Source organism: Bos mutus, unplaced genomic scaffold (genome assembly GCF_027580195.1).
Source record: "Bos mutus isolate GX-2022 unplaced genomic scaffold, NWIPB_WYAK_1.1 CTG197, whole genome shotgun sequence".
Taxonomy (NCBI): domain Eukaryota; kingdom Metazoa; phylum Chordata; class Mammalia; order Artiodactyla; family Bovidae; genus Bos; species Bos mutus.
In genome coordinates, this window is record NW_027219421.1 from 185,559 (window position 1) to 204,398 (window position 18,840).

The window sequence follows — 18,840 nt, forward strand, 5'->3', positions numbered from 1 at the left end:
TCAAATGTGTAAGAGACCCTTACACATCCTGACAGTCAAACCAGGTTGCTAGCCTGCACCGGGAAGGTGGACCTGGAGTGGACACAGTTGAATTTCTTGGGATTCACTAGTGTATGAAATCCAGTTTTTATATTTCCATTGGTATCAATACACCAGTTCATGATGCATGAAATAGAAAATGTAAAAATTGATCTTCTCTTTGGAATATATTGAATAATCTGGTTTGATTTTGTTGGTTCAGAGGTCTACCAGTTGTCTCCCATAAATGTTCAGCAGTTTCATAACAGTAAGGCTTAACCAAGAAAATGAAAAACTTTAAACAGAAAGAAGATATGGAATAAGAAAAGAAACATCTAAAAAAATGTTTACTTACTGCCATGTCACTCAGGTTATCAATCTTTGGAAGACCTAGAGTTGGGAAGAAAATGTAGAAAGGACAAAAATTGTAATAGGCATGAGGTTTACTGGTCATATTATTTTAAAAGTGCATCTTCAAACAAAATAGACCTCAGATATGAATTTTACGGTGACCAGAGAAAAACCACAGTCACTTTGGAACATATGACATCATCACCACATCAAGGAAAAATAGTACCTGCTCTGATATGTCCTGGGATTCCAGGTGGCTCTGTGGTAAAGAATCTGCCTGTCAGTGGAGGAGATTTGAGGTTCAATCCCAGGATCCGGAAGATTCCCTGGAGGAGGAAATGGCAACCCACTCCAGTATTCTTGCTGGGAAAATCCCAGGGACAGAGGCGCCTGGTAGGGTACAGTCCGTGGGTTCACAAACAGTCAAGCATGACTGAGCACGTACACATGCTGATATGTCCTTGGGTAGTATTAAGCTGTTCCAGTGGTTGAAATGAGTGGCCTCTTGGGCTCCAACTCCACGAGATTCTTACCATTCTTTGGGCCCATAAATCTTTTAACACACCATCTCCCCTGCCCTGGATGCTGGCACCAGAGCATACTGCAGGGTGGTAATAATGGACTTAGAGTTTTTATTTGTTTATGCATGATCTGGTAAGCACTCTATATACGTGATCTCATTTAACTCCCACCAGCATCCTTTTGTATTGTTGGTATATCCCAGTTTTTATTAAGGTTGAGAGAATGTGTAGGATCTTACCCTCTCTCTTAATATTAATGAAGATTAGCCCCAAACTCTGTCTCAGCACAATACCAGACTAGTAGAATTTCTCCTACAGGTGTAGGTTGTCATTCTCTGCAAACTAAGGAATTATTCTGAATTGCGAAAAGTCACCATGTACTCTCAAGTGATAGATTTCACCCAAGAATTTTCTGTAGTTGTTCACATGGACTCATAAGCATTGGGTAGAATTCTCAAAATGCTGTACTCTGCCCGAGTCCAACTCCAGCAACCAGGGATTCAACCTGAATAGATAGATGGTGTCGGCGAGAGAAATGAGGCAGCCTCTCATTTTTCTATGGGCTGCATGTTTATTCCAAGTTTAAGATTCTCTTTTATACTTTTACAAAAACATTAGCCCAGAGGTTTGACATTTTCAGTTCCCCCTCTCCCAGATTTATTATCTCCATAAATCATTGTTGCTCTTCAAACAGAGTTCCTGCTTCAGTGATTCTCTTGGAATCAGCCTTATCATCTATTATCTACCTCTTCTAATGTGTCCTATAGTTAATTTGTGATTACATTGTAACTCATGCTACATTCCTCAGTTTACTACTTGTCTTCCTAAATCCTGTTTGCCCCTAACATCCTAAGCTCATTATCTCTTAAAAAGGCTTCTAGCTATAGTGTCTCTAAAAATTCCTAACTTCTATAAGCTATAGTAAAATATGCTAACTTTACTACATTCCTTAAATCTTTAACTTCTAACTATTCTAATTGTTTCTAAACCCTAAATTCAGTAAACTCCTTTGCCATAAACATTCTCCTCACAAATAGGCTTCAGATATCAATCCCTCCCATGGTGTCAAGATACGGCCTATGTGCTCATCCTGGAACATTCTTGTAAAAGTCCTTGAACAAATGTCAATGATTAACTTTATGAATTATTTTCTGAGCACAACTGCAGAAGGCTTTTTGCCTTCTCATGATCCTCTCAAGAACAATAAGCACCTTAATATTACTTTTCAGTCAACTCAGCCGAGGAGAGGAAAAGACAAGTCAGAATTACAAGACCTAACTCCTTCATCCTGGGATTCGTGCCTGTGGAATGAGGAGAGGGGGCTGGGGTCCGTGCCTCCATTTTGTCAGTAATGCCTGATGCAGCTCCCGACAGTGCTCCAAATGGGAAATTAGTATATCAACATAATGATTTCCCCTTATGTCTTGAGGCAAAAGACTAGGTTCCTTGCTTCTAGGTCAGCACGTTTCTTGCTACAGACACATCATTGTCTCTGTGCCATGGTGTGACAGAGGAGCAGAAGCACTGGCTTTGAAGAGGTGGCCTTCAGATAGGCCTGAAATCCAATCTGATGGGGGGAATTAATGTGTGTAGTTTAGATTAGACTGCTTGGAATTCCTGGGAATATAGAAGGAAGAAATGAGATTAATTTCAAGGAAGGGATGTTTGTTGTGTACCAGAATCTTCTGTTTCCTTCTTCAGAGTGTTGGCTTTTTGCTTAGATACTAACTTCTTTTTTGTCTTTTACCAACTTCTATAAAGAGTTTGAGACAGATGGTAATAAAAGATTCACAAACATATATACATAGATACACATAAATGTAAACCAAGACATTGTATATATGTTTTTATAATATAATATCTGATCCCGTATGAGACTGGTTATAGTGAAAGTGAAAGTTACTCAGTGGTGTTCGACTCTTTGTGACCCCATGGAGTATACAGTCCATGCAATTCTCCAGGCCAGAACACTGGAGTGGGTAGCGTTTCCCTTCTTCAAGGGATCTTCCCAATTCAGGGATAGAATCCAGGTCTCCCAAATTATGAGTGGATTCTTTATCAACTGAGCCACAAGGGAAGCCCAAGAATACTGGAGTGGGTAGCATATCCCTTCTCCAGTGGATCTTCTCAACCCAGGAATTGAACCAGGGTCTCCTGCATTGCAGATTCTTTACCAACTGAGCTAGCAGGGAAGCCCATGGCTATAGTATGACCAGCAAGTAGAAATAAAATTCTTAAAGACAGCCTCTTTGAATTGCTTCCAAATTTAGGGACATGAAATCTGAAGGACCTCATCTAACTTGGGCACATCTGAGGGCATTAGTAATGGCTCTGAAACAGGCACCCAAGGAAAAGATATTGGCACAGCTCCAATGGAGCCCTTCATTTTAATCTTACCTCTGCTTCCCAGGTAATCTGCCAGGCTAGGTTAGTCATATTAATAAAAGGCCCTTAATTGGTGAGAATCAGGTTATTGAAACTGGTGAATATTGTCCAATCAAATGATATAAATCTGCTAAAAACAAAACAAAAAAAAACCCCTATAATTTGGATGTTTCATAATTGATGTTTTAGCAAGTGTTTTTTTTTTTTTTTTTTTTTTAACTGACAACCAGCAATGGCATGCTTAGTGACTTTACTTAAGATCAGAAGGAACTGGAAGGACCCCTCCCATGAGCATGAAGGGAGTAGTTAATCCAGTGGGTATATGAAATCATTCATCAGTAGGTCTACTAGGAGAAAGATCAGACAGGCCTACTTTTTGCCACTTAGGATTGGACTTTATTCCTTTGAAATTCAATCCTCTTCACTCTGAGTTTTATACTGATACCGTGGCAGAGATGGGGAGAAACAGGACGAGCTCATGGGTCTCCATCCAGATAATACAAATTGGTTCCGTAGGGCTCCTGAACACAGAGTCACAGTTCTGGAAGTTTCCTCTTCCCTCCAGAGTCCTCCTGCCTATGGCTGTGGCTCTGGATTCCCATAGTACAAACTGCTCCTGTCTTTCTTCCTGACCTGCAGTAACTTCTAGGAAAATGTAGGACAATCACTTACCCTCCCAGACTCATGTTTCTTATCTGTAAGAGGAAATGAAGTTCTTGCTTTTCTCATTCACAAGATGTTTGTGAGGATCCTCAAAGAAAACTGATCAGGAAGAGCTGTGAAATGATAACCTGGGTCTCTGTGATACAGACATCACCCCACTAACCCATCCCTCAGAGATGCCCCACAGGCCCAGCTGCCCTGGGTCACTGTCACTAGGTGGGGAGGCTCTGGGCTGGTGAACACAGGATGTAGGTGCTGGTGCTGAGAAGATCCAGAATAACCAGTGTTAACTTGGACAAGCATCTTAACCCTCCCAGCCAGGCTCCTTTATTCTCAAAATTTCTGTCAAATCTCATTACTACCTGCAAATCATGTATGCCACTCTTTCTGTTTTTTTTTTTTTTTAACTTTACAATATTGTATTGGTTTTGCCATATATCAAAGTGAATCCACCAGAAGTATACATGTGTTCCCCATCCTGAACCCTCCTCCCTCCTCCCTCCCCATACCATCACTCTGGGTTGTCCCAGTGAACCAGCTTGTGAAATTCAGTCATCAGTCTCTTGTTAGAATTCTCAGAAAAGTATTCACATGTTCTTCCTCATGTTTACATGTTCTTCCTCGTGTTTCTTCAACACTCTGACTTGCATAGATAGTTATAGATTTGTCTCCACCTGAGATCATAAACTTAAGAGGCCTTGGCTCAGATTGTGTGAACCTCCATGTCACCACTATTGACCCCACTTCCATAACAGGCAGACACTGTGTTGGTTGCATTCCTGTTGCCAGAATCTGTGTACCGTGATATCATACTTTTCCTGATAAAGATGGATACTTAAATCAGCATCATCCAGTGTTTGGTTTCTATTCTTACTGCTATCTTTTTAGACCAAAGTCACTTCCCAAGATAAAACCACATCATGGGATGAGATGATGATTAAGTGATTGTTCATAGACCTCTTAGCATGGTGTCTTCCATATAGTAGATTGTTGGTAAATGACATCTGCTGTTGTTTCAAAGACATTGGCCTTTGAAACAGACATTTTGCATACTTAGCATGATAGAAAAATGGCTATATGTTGGGGGCAAGCTTAAATATATCATAAAAGCTCCTAACCTGGGCTCTCCAGCTTCCTGATTTATGCTTTGCAATCTTGATCAAGGTGCCTCAGTGTCTCCAATTGTAAAATGAGATAATATTATTACTTCACATGACTATTATGAAGAGTAATGAGTTAATACATGTGCAGTATTGAATGTTTGGCTCTATATACAGTCAGCACTCAGTAAATATTAACTATACATAGAAAACCAAGAAAGAGGAATTCCTACTTCCAAAGGTCAACTTCTGAATTTTTTCCTGCTTTTCTGGATACTAAATTTGTAATGAACCATTTTTTTTTTTCATTTCATTTTTTCATTTGTAGTTGAGGCTTCTGGCTTCCTCACCTGTGGTATCAGCTATCTCATCTCTCCAGGAACACCTACTGGCTCCTGACGGTTTGGGATTCAAGTCTTACTCTCTCCAAGTCTCAAATATTCTCTCATCTGTTAAAAACAATAATGCTTTCTTCAAAGGGCTACTGAGTGTATCAAAAGAGCTGATACCTATAAAGTTCTTATTAGAGTGTTTGACACATGCAATAAATATCATGAGGACCAACTATGACTTTATTTCTTTGGATGGAAGAGCATCCCTTGCCATTCCAATAAAGACTTTCAAAGAAAAGCGTTGAATCCTAAAAAAAATAAAACTTTAAAGTTGATCTTTGAAAAGTATCCTTGATAAGGAGGCTCTGTATCTATTTTCACTATTTCAGGCATTTCTTCTTGTAATTAGTGTGGTGGGTGTGATGGTGGCGGTGATTCCTTGGATTTTGATCCCCCTGATCCCCCTTGGCATCGTTTCCTATGTTCTCTGGCAATATTTCTCAGAAACATCACGTGATGTGAAACACCTGGAATGTGCAAGTGAGTACCGGGCTGTAAGGTTGGGAGGGTAATGCAGGATGGCTTCCATTTTTGTTGTAATTAATTAGACCTTTGAAATCCTGCAGATTCTGTCTCCTGGAATTTCTTACTAAGTTAACATTTGGTGTGGAGTGTTGTGGCCACTGTGAGTCAGTGTGGCCCTTAAGGCAAATGGAGCTGGCAGCAGGTCAGCTGCACTTTATATTTTCACTCAAGGAGGATGAATGTGAGCACATGAGAACAGGGACTGATACTGTCTTATTCAAGGCATACTTCCTAATAGAGCAGCCACTCAGTACACATTTTTCTAAAAACTAAAATATTTCATCCCGTTAGAACTGTAGCCCACCAGGCTCCTCTGTCCATGGAATTCTCCAAGGAAGAATACTGGAATGGGGTGTCATTCCTTTCTCCAGGGGATCTGCCGAATCCAAGGATCAAATCCAGGTCTCCTGCATTGCAGGCAGATTCTTTACCGTCTGAGCCACCTGAGAAGCCCTGTTAGAACAAATGCAAAAGGAAAACAGGGATTTTTCTTCCCCTGAAGTTTAAATGACAAGGAAAGGAAAAGATTAGGAAGTGTAAGGAAATATACTCATGTCAGAAATGATACATTTGAAAAATACATTATTTCACATACATAACAGATGGAAAGTAAGTTGCAGTTGTTAAATGTATTGAAAAGATAAGCCCTATTATTTTCAGGTTTGCTCTTTATCATCACCTGTATTTGGGGGGATGCCACAGTGTTTGTGGTCCCCCCTCCCCAAAGCTATTCACAAAAGATGCTGGAAATAAACCTCTTAGGAGGACACAGGAGGATAATCTGCACAGCATGCATTTAGTCTATTACTCCATTCAACTTTCTAGTTTAGAATGATGGGGAGCACATTTTATGATTAATCATTCTATTCTACAGATAATCACAGAAGATGAAATAATTAAAAGCTTGTCTCATTAATGTGAAAACACATTTAATCAATATTAAAAGAAAAAATCATAAGCAAAGCATAAATGTTATATATTTTTAAAAGGTGTAAGCCTTTTAAATAGCCAAACAATAGCCAAAAAGGAAGGAAGATATTTGTATTGATATCAGAAACCTCAACCATAGATAGTTACTGCAAATGAATACTAATTTAACCTTCTAGAAACCAAGCCAAGAAGAGAAGCATATTGAGTCCATGGTTCTTAGGATCTACTATGTGGAAAAAAAAAAAAATCTAAGTTCATCATGACAAAGGAGTTTTTGTGGCATTTGCGTATTTTGTTTTTAATAATAAATTCTTGAGGCATTTATCTCAAGTAATTGCATAATGGGTAGTGGGTATCCGTTTCATAAAATCTATAGAAAAAAATTAAGACATCAGAAAACCTGTGAGGTCTGGTTTTCTGAGATGTTTGAACCCATGACAGTGTGTCACGTTCTACCTGTGTGACTCAGTAGGATGGTAGGACCTGGGGAAGCAGAAGAGGAAGTGATGAGCTCCGTCTAGTCTTCTGTGTAGACAAGACTTCAGACATTTTATGATTTGAAGCCATTTGACTCCCATGAAATGGAGTCAGTCACCAGTCTTGTTGCAAAGAAGGGCTCTGGTATATTCAAAGAAGGGTTGTTCCAGAAGGAAGACTTGAGAGAGATCTTTGCCTGGGACAAGGGTCAATTTCCATCCATAGGGCAGTGGAGAGAAGGGCATCTCCTGAGGCTTTTTTCAAGAAGCAGTTCAAGATTTTTTTCACTGTTTGACCTAGAGTGTCTGAGAACTTTGGCACAGTCCCTGAGGAATATTGGGATATTTTTGCAACCTGTTGTTCAGTTGCCAAGTCATGTCCAACTCTGCGACCCCATGGACTGCAGCACACCAGGACTTCTTGTCCCTTTCCATCTTCTGGAGTTTGCCCAAGTTCATGTCGATTGAATCAGTGATGCCATCCAACCGTCTCATCCTCTGTCACCCTCTCCTCCTTGTGCCTTCAATCTTCCAAACATCAGGGTCTTTTCCAATGAGTCAGCTCATCACATCAGGTGGCCACAGTATTGGAGCTTCAGCGTCAGCATCAGTGCTTCCAATGAATATTCAGGGTTGATTTCCCTTAGATTGAGTGGTTTCATCTCCTTGCTGTCCAGGGGACTCTCAAGAGTCTTCTCTGACTACTGGAAAAACCATGGAAAAGGTCAGTTTTCATTCCAATCCCAAAGAAAAGCAACGCCAAAGAAGGCTCAAACTACCACACAATTGCACTCATCTCACACGCTAAGTAATGCTCAAAAGTCTCCAAGCCAGGCTTCAGAAATACATGAACTGTGAACTGCCAGATGTTCAAGCTGGTTTTAGAAAAGGCAGAGGAACCAGAGATCAAATTGCCAACATCCTCTGGATCATGGAAAAAGCAAGAGTTCCAGAAAAACATCAATTTCTGCTTTATTGACTATGCCAAAGCCTTTGACTGTGTGGATCACAATAAACTGTGGAAAATTCTGAAAAAGATGGGAATACCAGACCACCTGACCTGCCTCTTAAGAAACCTATATGCAGGTCAGGAAGCAACAGTTAGAACTTGACATGGAACAACAAGACTGGTTCCAAATAGGAAAAGGAGTACGTCAAGGCTGTATATTGTCACCCTGCTTATTTAACTTATATGCAGTGTACATCATGAGAAAGGCTGGGCTGGAAGAAGCACAAGCTGGAATCAGGATTGCCGGGAGAAATATCAGTAACCTCAGATATGCAGATGACACCACCCTTATGGCAGAAAGTGAAGAGGAACTAAAAAGCCTCTTGATGAAAGTGAAAGTGGAGAGTGAAAAAGTTGGCTTAAAGCTCAACATTCAGAAAATGAAGATCATGGCATCTGGTCCCATCACTTTATGGGAAATAGATGGGGAAACAGTGGAAACAGTGTCAGACTTTATTTTTTTGGGCTACAAAATCACTGCAGATGGTGACTGCAGCCATGAAATGAAAAGACGCTTACTCCTTGGAAGGAAAGTTATGACCAACCTAGATAGCATAGTCAAAAGCAGAGACATTACTTTGCCAACAAAGGTCCGTCTAGTCAAGGCTATGGTTTTTCCTGTGGTCATGTATGGATGTGAGAGTTGGACTGTGAAGAAGCCTGAGTGCCGAAGAGTTGATGCTTTTGAACTGTGGTGTTGGAGAAGACTCTTGAGAGTCCCTTGGACTGCAAGGAGATCCAATGAGTCCATTCTGAAGGAGATCAACCCTGGGATTCCTTTGGAAGGAATGATGCTAAAGCTGAAACTCCAGTACTTTGGCCACCTCATGCAAAGAGTTGACTCATTGGAAAAGACTGATGCTGGGAGGGATTGGGGGCAGGAGGGGGAGGGGACGACAGAGGATGAGATGGCTGGATGGCATCACTGACTCGGTGGACGTGAGTCTGGGTGAACTCCAGGAGTTGGTGACGGACAGGGAGGCCTGGTGTGCTGCGATTCATGGGGTCGCAAAGAGTCGGACACGACTGAGCGACTGAACTGAACTGATTATATAGACCTTTCTAGGCAAAGTGGTGTCTTTGCTTTTGAATACAATATCTATATTCTTCATAGCTTTCCGTCCAAGAAGCAGCTTTCTTCTAATTTCATGGCTCCAGTCACCACCCACAGTGGTTTTAGAGCCCAAGGAGAGGAAATCTGTCACTGCTTCCAATTTTTCCCGTCCTATTTGCCATGAAGTAATGAGCAATGGCACCCCACTCCAGTACTCTTGCCTGGAAAATCCCATGGACTGAGGAGCCTGGTAGGCTGCAGTCCATGGGATCGCTAAGAGTCGGACACGACTGAGCGACTTCACTTTCACTTTTCACTTTCATGCATTGGAGAAGGAAACGGCAACCCACTCCAGTATTCTTACCTGGAGAATCCCAGGGTCAGAGGAGCCTAGAGGGCTGCCGTCTCTGGGGTCACACAGAGTCGGACCCGATGGAAGCGACTTAGCAGCAGCAGCAACAATGTGACTGGATGCCATGATCTTAATCTTTTTAATATTGAGTTTTAAGTCCGTTTTTTCACTCTCTTCTTTCATCTTCATCAAGAGACTCTTTAGTTCCTCTTTGCTTTCTGCCACTAGAGTGGTATCACCTGTATATCTGAGGTTGTTGATATTTCTCCCCATAGTCTTGTTTCCAGCTTGTAAGTCATCCAGCCTGGCATTTTGCATGATGTACTCTCCATATAAGATAAATAAACATGGTGACAATAAACCACCTTGTCATTCTCCTTTCTCAATTTTGAACCAATGAGTTGTTCCATATGAGTTTTTAACTGTTGCTTCTTGACCCACACACAGGTTTCTCAGGAGACAAGTAAAATGTTCTGGTATTCACATCTCTTTAGGAGTTTTCTACAGTTTGTTATGACCCACACAGTCAAAGGCTTTAGTGTAGTCAATGAAACAGATATAGATGTTTTTTCTGGAATTCCCAAAGGATATTGGCAATTTTTTTTTTCTATGACAAAATAATATTGGCAATTTGATCTCTGGTTCCTCTGTCTTTTCTAAACTTAGCTTGTACATCTGGAATTTCTTGATTCATGTACTGCTGAAGCCTCGCTTGAAGGATTTTGAGCATAACCCTGCTAGCATGGGAGATGAGTACAATTGTCAGTAGTTTGAGCATTCTTTAGTACTGCCCTTCTTGGTAATTGGGATGAAGATTGACCTTTTCCAGTCCTGTGGCCACTGCTGGGTTTTCCAAATTTACTGGCATATTGAGTGCAGCACTTTAATAGCATCATACTTTAGGATTTTAAATAACTCTGCTGTAATTTCATCACCTCCAGTAGTTTGTTGGCAGCAGTGCTTCCTAAGGCCTACTTGACTTCACACTCCAGAATGTCTGACTCTGGGTGAGTGACCACACCATCTTGGTTATCCAGGTCTTTAAGATCTTTTTTGTACAGTTTTGTGTATTCTTGCCATCTCTTTACCTCTTCTGCTTCTATTAGGTCTTTACCATTTCCATCCTTTATTGTGCCCATCTTTGCACGCAGTCTTCCTTTGATAGTGCCAATTTTCTTGAAGAGATCACTAGTCTTTCCCTTTCTGCTGTTTTCCTCTATTTCTTTTACTTGTTCATTGAAGAAGACCCTCTTGTCTCTCTTGCTATTCTCTGGAAGTACTCTGCACTCAGTTGAGTGGACCTTTCCCTTTCCCCCTTGCTTTTAGCTTCTCTTTTTTCCTCAGTTATTTGTAAAGCCTCTTCTGACAACCACTTTGTCTTTCTGCATTTCTTTTTCTTTGGAGTGGTTTTGTTCACTGCCTCCTGTACAATATTATGAATCTCTGTCCATAGTTCTTCAGGCACTCTGTTTACTAGATCTACTCCCTTGAATCTATTTGTCACCTCCACTGTATAATCATGGGAGATATGATTTAGGTTGTACCTGAATGGCCTAGTGGTTTTACCCACTTTCTTTAGTTTAGGCCTGAATTTGCTACAAGGAGCTGATGATCTGAGCCAGAGTCAGCTCCAGATCTTGTTTTTTACTGATTGTATAGAATTTCTCCATCTTTGGCTACAAAGAATATAATCAGTCTGATTTCAGTATTGATCATCTGGTGATGTCCATGTGTAGAGTTGTCTCTTGTGTTGTGGAAGATGATATTTGCTATTAGTGCATTCTCTTGGTTGCATTCTGTTAGCCTTTGCCCTGCTTCATTTGGTACTCCAAGGCCAAGCTTGCCTGTTACTCCAGATATCTCTTGACTTCCTACCTTTGCATTCCAATCCCCCATGATGAATAGGACATCCTTTTTGGTGTTTGTTCTAGGATGTCTTGTAGGTCTTCATAGAATTGATCAACTTTAGCTTCTTCAGCAATGATGGTTGGGGCATAGGCTTGGATTATTGTGATGTTGCATGGTTTGCCTTGGAAAGGAACTGAGATCATTCTGTTGTTTCTGAGATTGCACCCAAGTGCTGCATTTTGGACTTTTCTATTGAGTATGAGGGCTCCTCTATTTCTTCTATGGGATTCTTGCACACAGAAGTAGATATAATGGTCATCTGAATTAAATTCACCCATTCCCATCCATTTTAGTTCACTGATTCCTAAGATGTTGATGTTTACTCTTACCATCTCCTGTTTGACCAGTTCCAGTTTACCTTGATTCATGGATCTAATATTCCAGGTTCCTATGCAATATTGTTCTTTACAGTATCCAACTTTACTTTCATCACCAGACACATCCACAATTAAGGGTGATTTCTGCTTTGGTCCAGCTGCTTCATTCTTTCTGGAGCTACTATTAATTGTCCTTCACTCTTCCCCAGTGGCATATTGACACCTTCTGACCTGAGGGTCTCATCTTTCAGTGTCATATCTCTTTGCCTTTTTATACAGTTCATGGCATTCTCGTGGCCAGAATACTGAAGTGGTTTGCCATGCCCTTCTCCAGTGGACCATGTTTTGTCAGAACTCTCCACTATGACCCATCCATCTTGGGTGGCCCTGCATGGCTTGGCTTATAGCTTCATTAAGTTATGCAAGCCCCTTTGCCAGGACAAGGCAATGATCCATAAAGGGGAAGTACACACTACAAGGCATTAAATAAGTAAGGAACAAGGATATACTGTACAGCACAGGGAATTTTACTCAGTATCTTACAATAACCTAAACTGGAACAAAATCAGAAAAAATAATTGAATCACTATGCCATATACCTGATACTAACACATTATTGTAAAGCAACTATACATATAGACACACACACACACACACATGCATATATATATATATATATATATATATATATATATATATGGGGTATATATATACACACATAGTAAACAATTTCCCACTGTCAGGAAAGAATTTGGAGGGAGTGGAGGGAGACATGTTTGGGAAAGACCTTGATGAATGAGCTACTAAAGTGTTTCTTTATCTAAATTTGTCTGTGATATGAATTTGGTCAAAAATGGGCTCAGAGAGAATCTTTCATTTCCAGGTCATTAGAGTGCAGCTTAATATGACCTGAAGCTTGAGGGTCACATGGAGGATCCTCTCCAGAAGGAGTGTCATCCTTCCTCCCCCAGGCAGCCCACCAGGAAGCCCCAGGTGTACCATTTAGCCTGATGTGTGACCACAGAGCCTGGGATGTAGTGGGTTTCCTCACACCCATCATCCCTGACTTTCTCTGTCCTGTGTCTGTCTCTGCTTCCCCAGCACAGAGCCCAGTGTTTTCCCACTTAGCATCTTCTCTCCAAGGACTCTGGACCATCCGGGCATACAAAGCTGAGCAAAAGTTTCAGAAACTGTTTGATGCACACCAGGACTTGCATTCAGGTCTGTAAGTTTTTGGAGATGATTTCTAAGGATGGGGTATGCTACCTTCTGAGGCCTGACCTCCCTCTCAGGTGGCCTGACTGGCCAGCACCTCTCTCTGTGCTGCCCCATGTACCCCTCTGCACACCTGCCTCCCCCACCCCTTCCTCTCAGCACTCCTCTGTGTACCCGTCTTCCCCATCACCACATGCTTTTCTCCCCTGCCTGACTTGCATTGTCCTTCCATCACTGTGACCTGTGGCTTTCTGTCTCTTTAGAATAGGAGTCGACAAACCTGATAGTAAATATTTTAGGCTTTGTGTGTTATACTGTCTCTGTTGCAACTTCTCAACTTTCCTGTTGCAACACAAAAGTGGGGAGAGATAATACATAAGACAATGGCTGTGCCAATAGAACTTTATTTACAAAAGCAAGTGGTAGCGGTTCTTGGACGTCAGGGTGTAGTGTGCTAACTGTCATCTCAGAGCAAGTAAGGCGGCAGAGTTGACTGAGGAAAATGGTTTTCTGACAATCAAATTTGCCATCCTCTTGATGTGTATTATCCTTTGTATCAGTGAAGTTTTTTTCTAGGTAGGAATTTCAGAATTTCCTCAAAATCTGTCAAATCCCGTCCTGTGTCTCCAATCTGTATTGTATTTTGATGATAAATTTGCATTTTGAAAGCTATATGCAGATCCCTTTAACTGATGGTTATTTAGATACTGATTCCTAAAAATAGACACTATGCAGGGCCCTGTAGGAAGTTCAGAAGGTGCTGGACATAGAATGTGAGTTGGATTCTTGCTCTTGACTAGAAACAGTCAGCCCCGGGAGAGGATGAACCTCATGCTAAGGCTACCGAGCACTGTAGGATATGTACCAGTGAGACCATTTTTCTATGTTCTTTATTGGAGTTTTAGTTCTGTTTGTAACCTGTGGATTGAAATTTTCAGTGCATGCTTCCCATAAAGCCTCTGAACTGATTCCTATGTTTCCCATACATTATATTGTATGAAAACCTAGCTTTCCTGAATCTTCACATTCCCTGGGTGTGTAACTTTGCTGTCCTACCTCGTGCAAAAATTTTCTATGGCTCAACTGAGCAAAATACACTCCCTTATTAGAAGCAACTAACATGGGTTTTCTACTTATTTATTGTGTTTATTATTGTTCACAAATCCAGAGGCTTGGTTCCTGCTTTTGACAACATCCCAATGGCTCGCTCTGTATCTGGATATTACCTGTGCCATCTTTGTCACTGTTGTGGCCTTTGTGTCCTTGATTCTGGCAGAAAGTAAGTACAGATGTCAATAACCATTCGTGATATGCTTACCATTTATAGCTTCATTTACAGGTTTTAAATTAAACTCTTATCATCTTATCTAATGTGTACTGTTTGGTTCTAATGATTGTGTTGAAGTGCTTGCAGAAGATGATTCCATAGTGTGGTCCATAGGAAGTCATTTGTGTCTCAGTGAAATCTTTTATCTTTTTCTCTCTCTTTAAATGGAATGAGGTCAAATATAGCAAACTGATCTTCTGTGAATATTCCTGGGAGTGTCATGTAGTTGGGAGGAGAGAACCAAGTTTACTACTATTAAGGTTTTGGCCCAGTTTAGGGCTTTAGGTTTTAGACTTAGGGTTAGTTGAATCTCTTGGTTACAGGTGCCTGATTCACTGAAGTGAGAAAGATTCTCTGTAGGAAAGAACGGTTTCCTCACTGCTGTGTGTATATCAGATGACCAGGTGTTGGCATTTGTGCTATGAATTCACCATTTCTATTTCATAGTAGCAGATTGAATCAAAATCTTTAATAAGGAACAATGAGAGTTGTGTTTTAGATTTAAAAGCACTGGCTCTTAGAACCCATTCTCTTGTTTTTCGTGATTTCAACTACAGCTGTCTTGGATGTAGAAAGTGGAAATACATAATGGTTCTTGGAACCATGATGATGGAAGACTGAATAACAATGCTATTTCTCATCCATATATAGTTCAGTTCAGTTCAGTCAATCAGTCGTGTCCGACTCTCTGCAACCCCATGAACTGCAGCACACCAGGCCTCCCTGTCCATCACCAACTCCCAGAGTCCACCCAAACCCATGTCCATCGAGTCGATGATGCCATCCAACCATCTCATCCTCTGTCATCCCTTTCTCCTCCTGCCCTCAATCTTTCCCAGCTTCAGGGTCTTTTCAAATGATTCAGCTCTTCGCATATATAGTACTGTCACGTGAATGTCAATCCTGTTCGGATTAATAAACTCATCTGATAGTCTCTCTGAATTCATCGTGGGCTTTTTCACTGTATCATGGTCTCAATCAACAAGATAGTAAGAATATGAGTAATATTATCATTACATGTAAATGTCTTAAATATAATTATAAAAGAGTCTTCTTTGTAAAGTGACAGAAGGAGCAGGGATTAGATTAAGATGAAGAACAGGACTGACTTTACTTCCTTTCTTCTTCCTCATTTAGATTTGGATGCTGGGCGGGTTGGCCTGGTCCTGTCTCTCACCCTCACGCTTATGGGGATGCTCCAGTGTTGCATCAGGCAAAGCGTTGAAGCTGAGAATATGGTGATGTTTATCTTATGTTCTTAGCTTTTTCAAGCCTTCTTCCCTTAAATGGCATAAAAGGAATTCTTATGTAAGATCTTAAAACTGTTATTTTTATATCATAGCTAATAGTTTTTTTTTAATCATTCTCCATCTATTTAAAGTTAATATAAAATAAAAAATATACATCATTTTCTCATGTCAGCAGGTTTTATATTCATCACAGATATCTTCAAATATATTAAATGTCTTTGTAGGCGGGAGGTTCTGAAATCCTGGAGAGGATACAAGCTAATTTCTTAGGTGCTTATTTATGTTTCTTAATAGATAATTGTTCATTCTTGTTAAAAGAAGAATTCAGTGTTTTGATTTTTTTTTGTTTGTTTGTTTAGTTAATCAGTATCCACCCCCACCACAAACACACACACTTTAGTATTTATTCTTGTATGTGTTGAACACCTGAATTTACTGGTGTCCCTTTTTGCAAGATAAGCTGTCTCTCATTCTGAGCCATCAGGGGTGTCGAATTATGGTTGTTTGATCTTCCCTATAGCTCAGACTGTAAAGAATCTTCCTGCAATGCAGGAGACCCAGGTCCAATCCCTCAGTCAGGAAGATCCCTGGAAAAGGTAATGGCAATCCACTCCAGTATTCTTGCCTGCAGAATTCCATGGATAGAGGAGCCTGGCCAGCTATAGTTCATGGAGTTGCAAAGAGTCAGACATGACTGAGCAAGTAACACTACCACTACTACCAGGAGACCTTAGTCAATGGGTAAATTATCTCCTCTTTTGAGTATTTGCACCTTCTCCTAAAAGGAGAAATACAATAAAAATGAAATCTTTCCATTTCTTTCTTTTAGTAGGGTAGAAAATGATTAACTATTATAATGAGGTTTGATGACCATCCAATTCTGTTATCTATAACATGTGGCCTTTCTATAGCCACACATTACTGATTGGTGTCGATAAATTTTCTTTTCTTTGAAAAAGCTCCCTAGTTTTTTATTCATATGCAAAAATAGATATAAAATCTTTAGCATTCCTTTCTGTAATTCTTGTAGTTTTAATATAACGTTGAAGGAAATAACCCTAAGTGAAAGTGTTACAAGATGATGAACAAGTTTGCAAATCATCAGAGGCCTCATTCAACTCTTGCTTCTATCCTTTGGTGATAATAAGACCTGAGATATTCCTGACCAACTATATGAAAATATAGAACATCTCATTTACAGTCTCTGAATACCCATAAAAAAGACCTCCCATTCCTAACTCATGCAATATCATGTGTCTTTCAGATGGTTTCGGTCCAAAGGGTGATTGAGTACAGAAAACTTAGGAAGGAAAGACGCTGGATGTTTAATCGTCAAGCACCACCACTCTGGCCCAGTAAAGGAGAGATTAGGTTTGATAGTGTTTCCTTCAGGCCTATTTCAGACAGTCGTCTGGTATTGAAAGATCTGACAACAGTCATTGAATCTGGAGAAAAGGTTTGTTTGAGCCATCTGCTTCTTCAAAATCCAGCTAAAGTGTTAGCTCCAAATCTGCTGTTGGCTTCCTTGCTGGTGTGTCAGGGGGACTCTCTGTTCCTTTGTGGATGCAGATTACATTGGTGACATCATAGGTGAATCTTTCTTGGAAACTAACCATGAAATGTGGATCTCAGCATTTCTTTTCCTGTGTCATGAGCTCCCTCATGATGATTGGTGGGCCCTGGGCTCCAGAGCTGCAACTTAACCTGACTCAGGAACCTATTATATCTGTCACCTAATTATTCATGTGGAGTCTGGGAAGTCAGTCCTGGCTCTCTGTCTTTAACTTTTCAATATCTCCTTCCTTTCTATGCTTTCTTGTCTGTATTTCTGAAATCCTCTGTCTCTCCCATGGCACCCTACAGCTGTAGCCTCTTCCTCTGTCCATTGGCCCTTTGCGTAGAGTTGTCCTCAACTTACTCACATTTAACTTCTCTTCCCCTGCCCTCCCACGCACACACTGCATCGTTCTGAAGCACAGATATGATCCTTACTGGCCTGGGCAAGCTGCTGCTAGAGCCATAGCATAACCTCAAGTCCACTCCAAACAGGGACTGCGTGACAAGCTTGGGCCCATCAGAAAAGAGCCCAGAATTATGACTCAGTCAGGAGTGAGAAACCAGCACTCCAGCTGGAGTCAGGGCCCAGGATTCACTCAAAGTGGATGAAAGCAAACTGAGAGGAAGAGCAGGGGAAGATCCACAGGGGAGATGGCAGAGAGGTTGTGACCTGGACCTGCTAATGTCCATGACTACTGATGATGTTCCTTTCACACTCAGCTTGGGGCCCTTGACCAGGACTAAGTGGGGTTCTTGAAGAAGAGACTAAGCCAGAACAGACAGGGTGGTAGGAAGCTCTTTCCCCACTTACCTTTCCAGCCCCTTGTCATGATGTACACACACCCTCCACACTCCAGTCATGTATGCTGCTGCTGCTAAGTCGCTTCAGTTGTGTCCGACTCTGTGTGACCCCACAGACGGCAGCCCACCAGGCTCCACCGTCCCTGGGATTCTCCAGGCAAGAACACTGGAGTGGGTTGCCATTTCCTTATCCAATGCATGAAAGTGAAAAGTGAAAGTGAAGTCGCTCAGACGTGTCCAACTCAGCGATCCCATGGACTGCAGCCCACCAGGCTCCTCCGTCCATGGGATTTTCCAGGCAAGAATACTGGAGTGGGGTGCCATTGCCTTCTCCACCGGTCATGTATAGATTCTCCCAAAGCACCTCAACCTCCCAGTTCCCAGTGTGCACACTGCCCCTCTACCTCAAAGAAACATTCCCTCTGCCATATGCCTGGTGAGTGTCTCTTCACTTTCTGGGCTAATTCTACTGCATCTGATACTGCAAGACCCTCAATTTTTCCTCAGTGTTTTATATTTTCTTTAAGATAGGATTTATGGAACACCTGTGTTCATAGCATCTTCCCTGGTGGCTCAGATGGTAAAGCATCTGCCTACAATGTGGGAGACCCAGGTTTGATCTCTGGGTTGGGAAGATCCTCTGGAGAAGGAACTGGCAACCAGCTCCAGGACTCTTGCCTGGAAAATCC

At 41.2% G+C, this 18,840-nt stretch overlaps 1 protein-coding gene across 1 annotated transcript in view; it reads left to right on the forward strand.

Annotated features, from left to right (window-relative positions):
* LOC102280321 (ATP-binding cassette sub-family C member 4) overlaps window positions 1-18,840 on the forward strand; it is a 219,622-nt gene that overhangs the window by 184,908 nt on the left and 15,874 nt on the right. Inside the window, 5 exon segments of the mRNA XM_070366731.1 lie at window positions 5,760-5,910; window positions 13,103-13,222; window positions 14,385-14,495; window positions 15,681-15,781; window positions 17,058-17,249. Coding sequence (XP_070222832.1) covers window positions 5,760-5,910; window positions 13,103-13,222; window positions 14,385-14,495; window positions 15,681-15,781; window positions 17,058-17,249 — 675 coding nt within the window.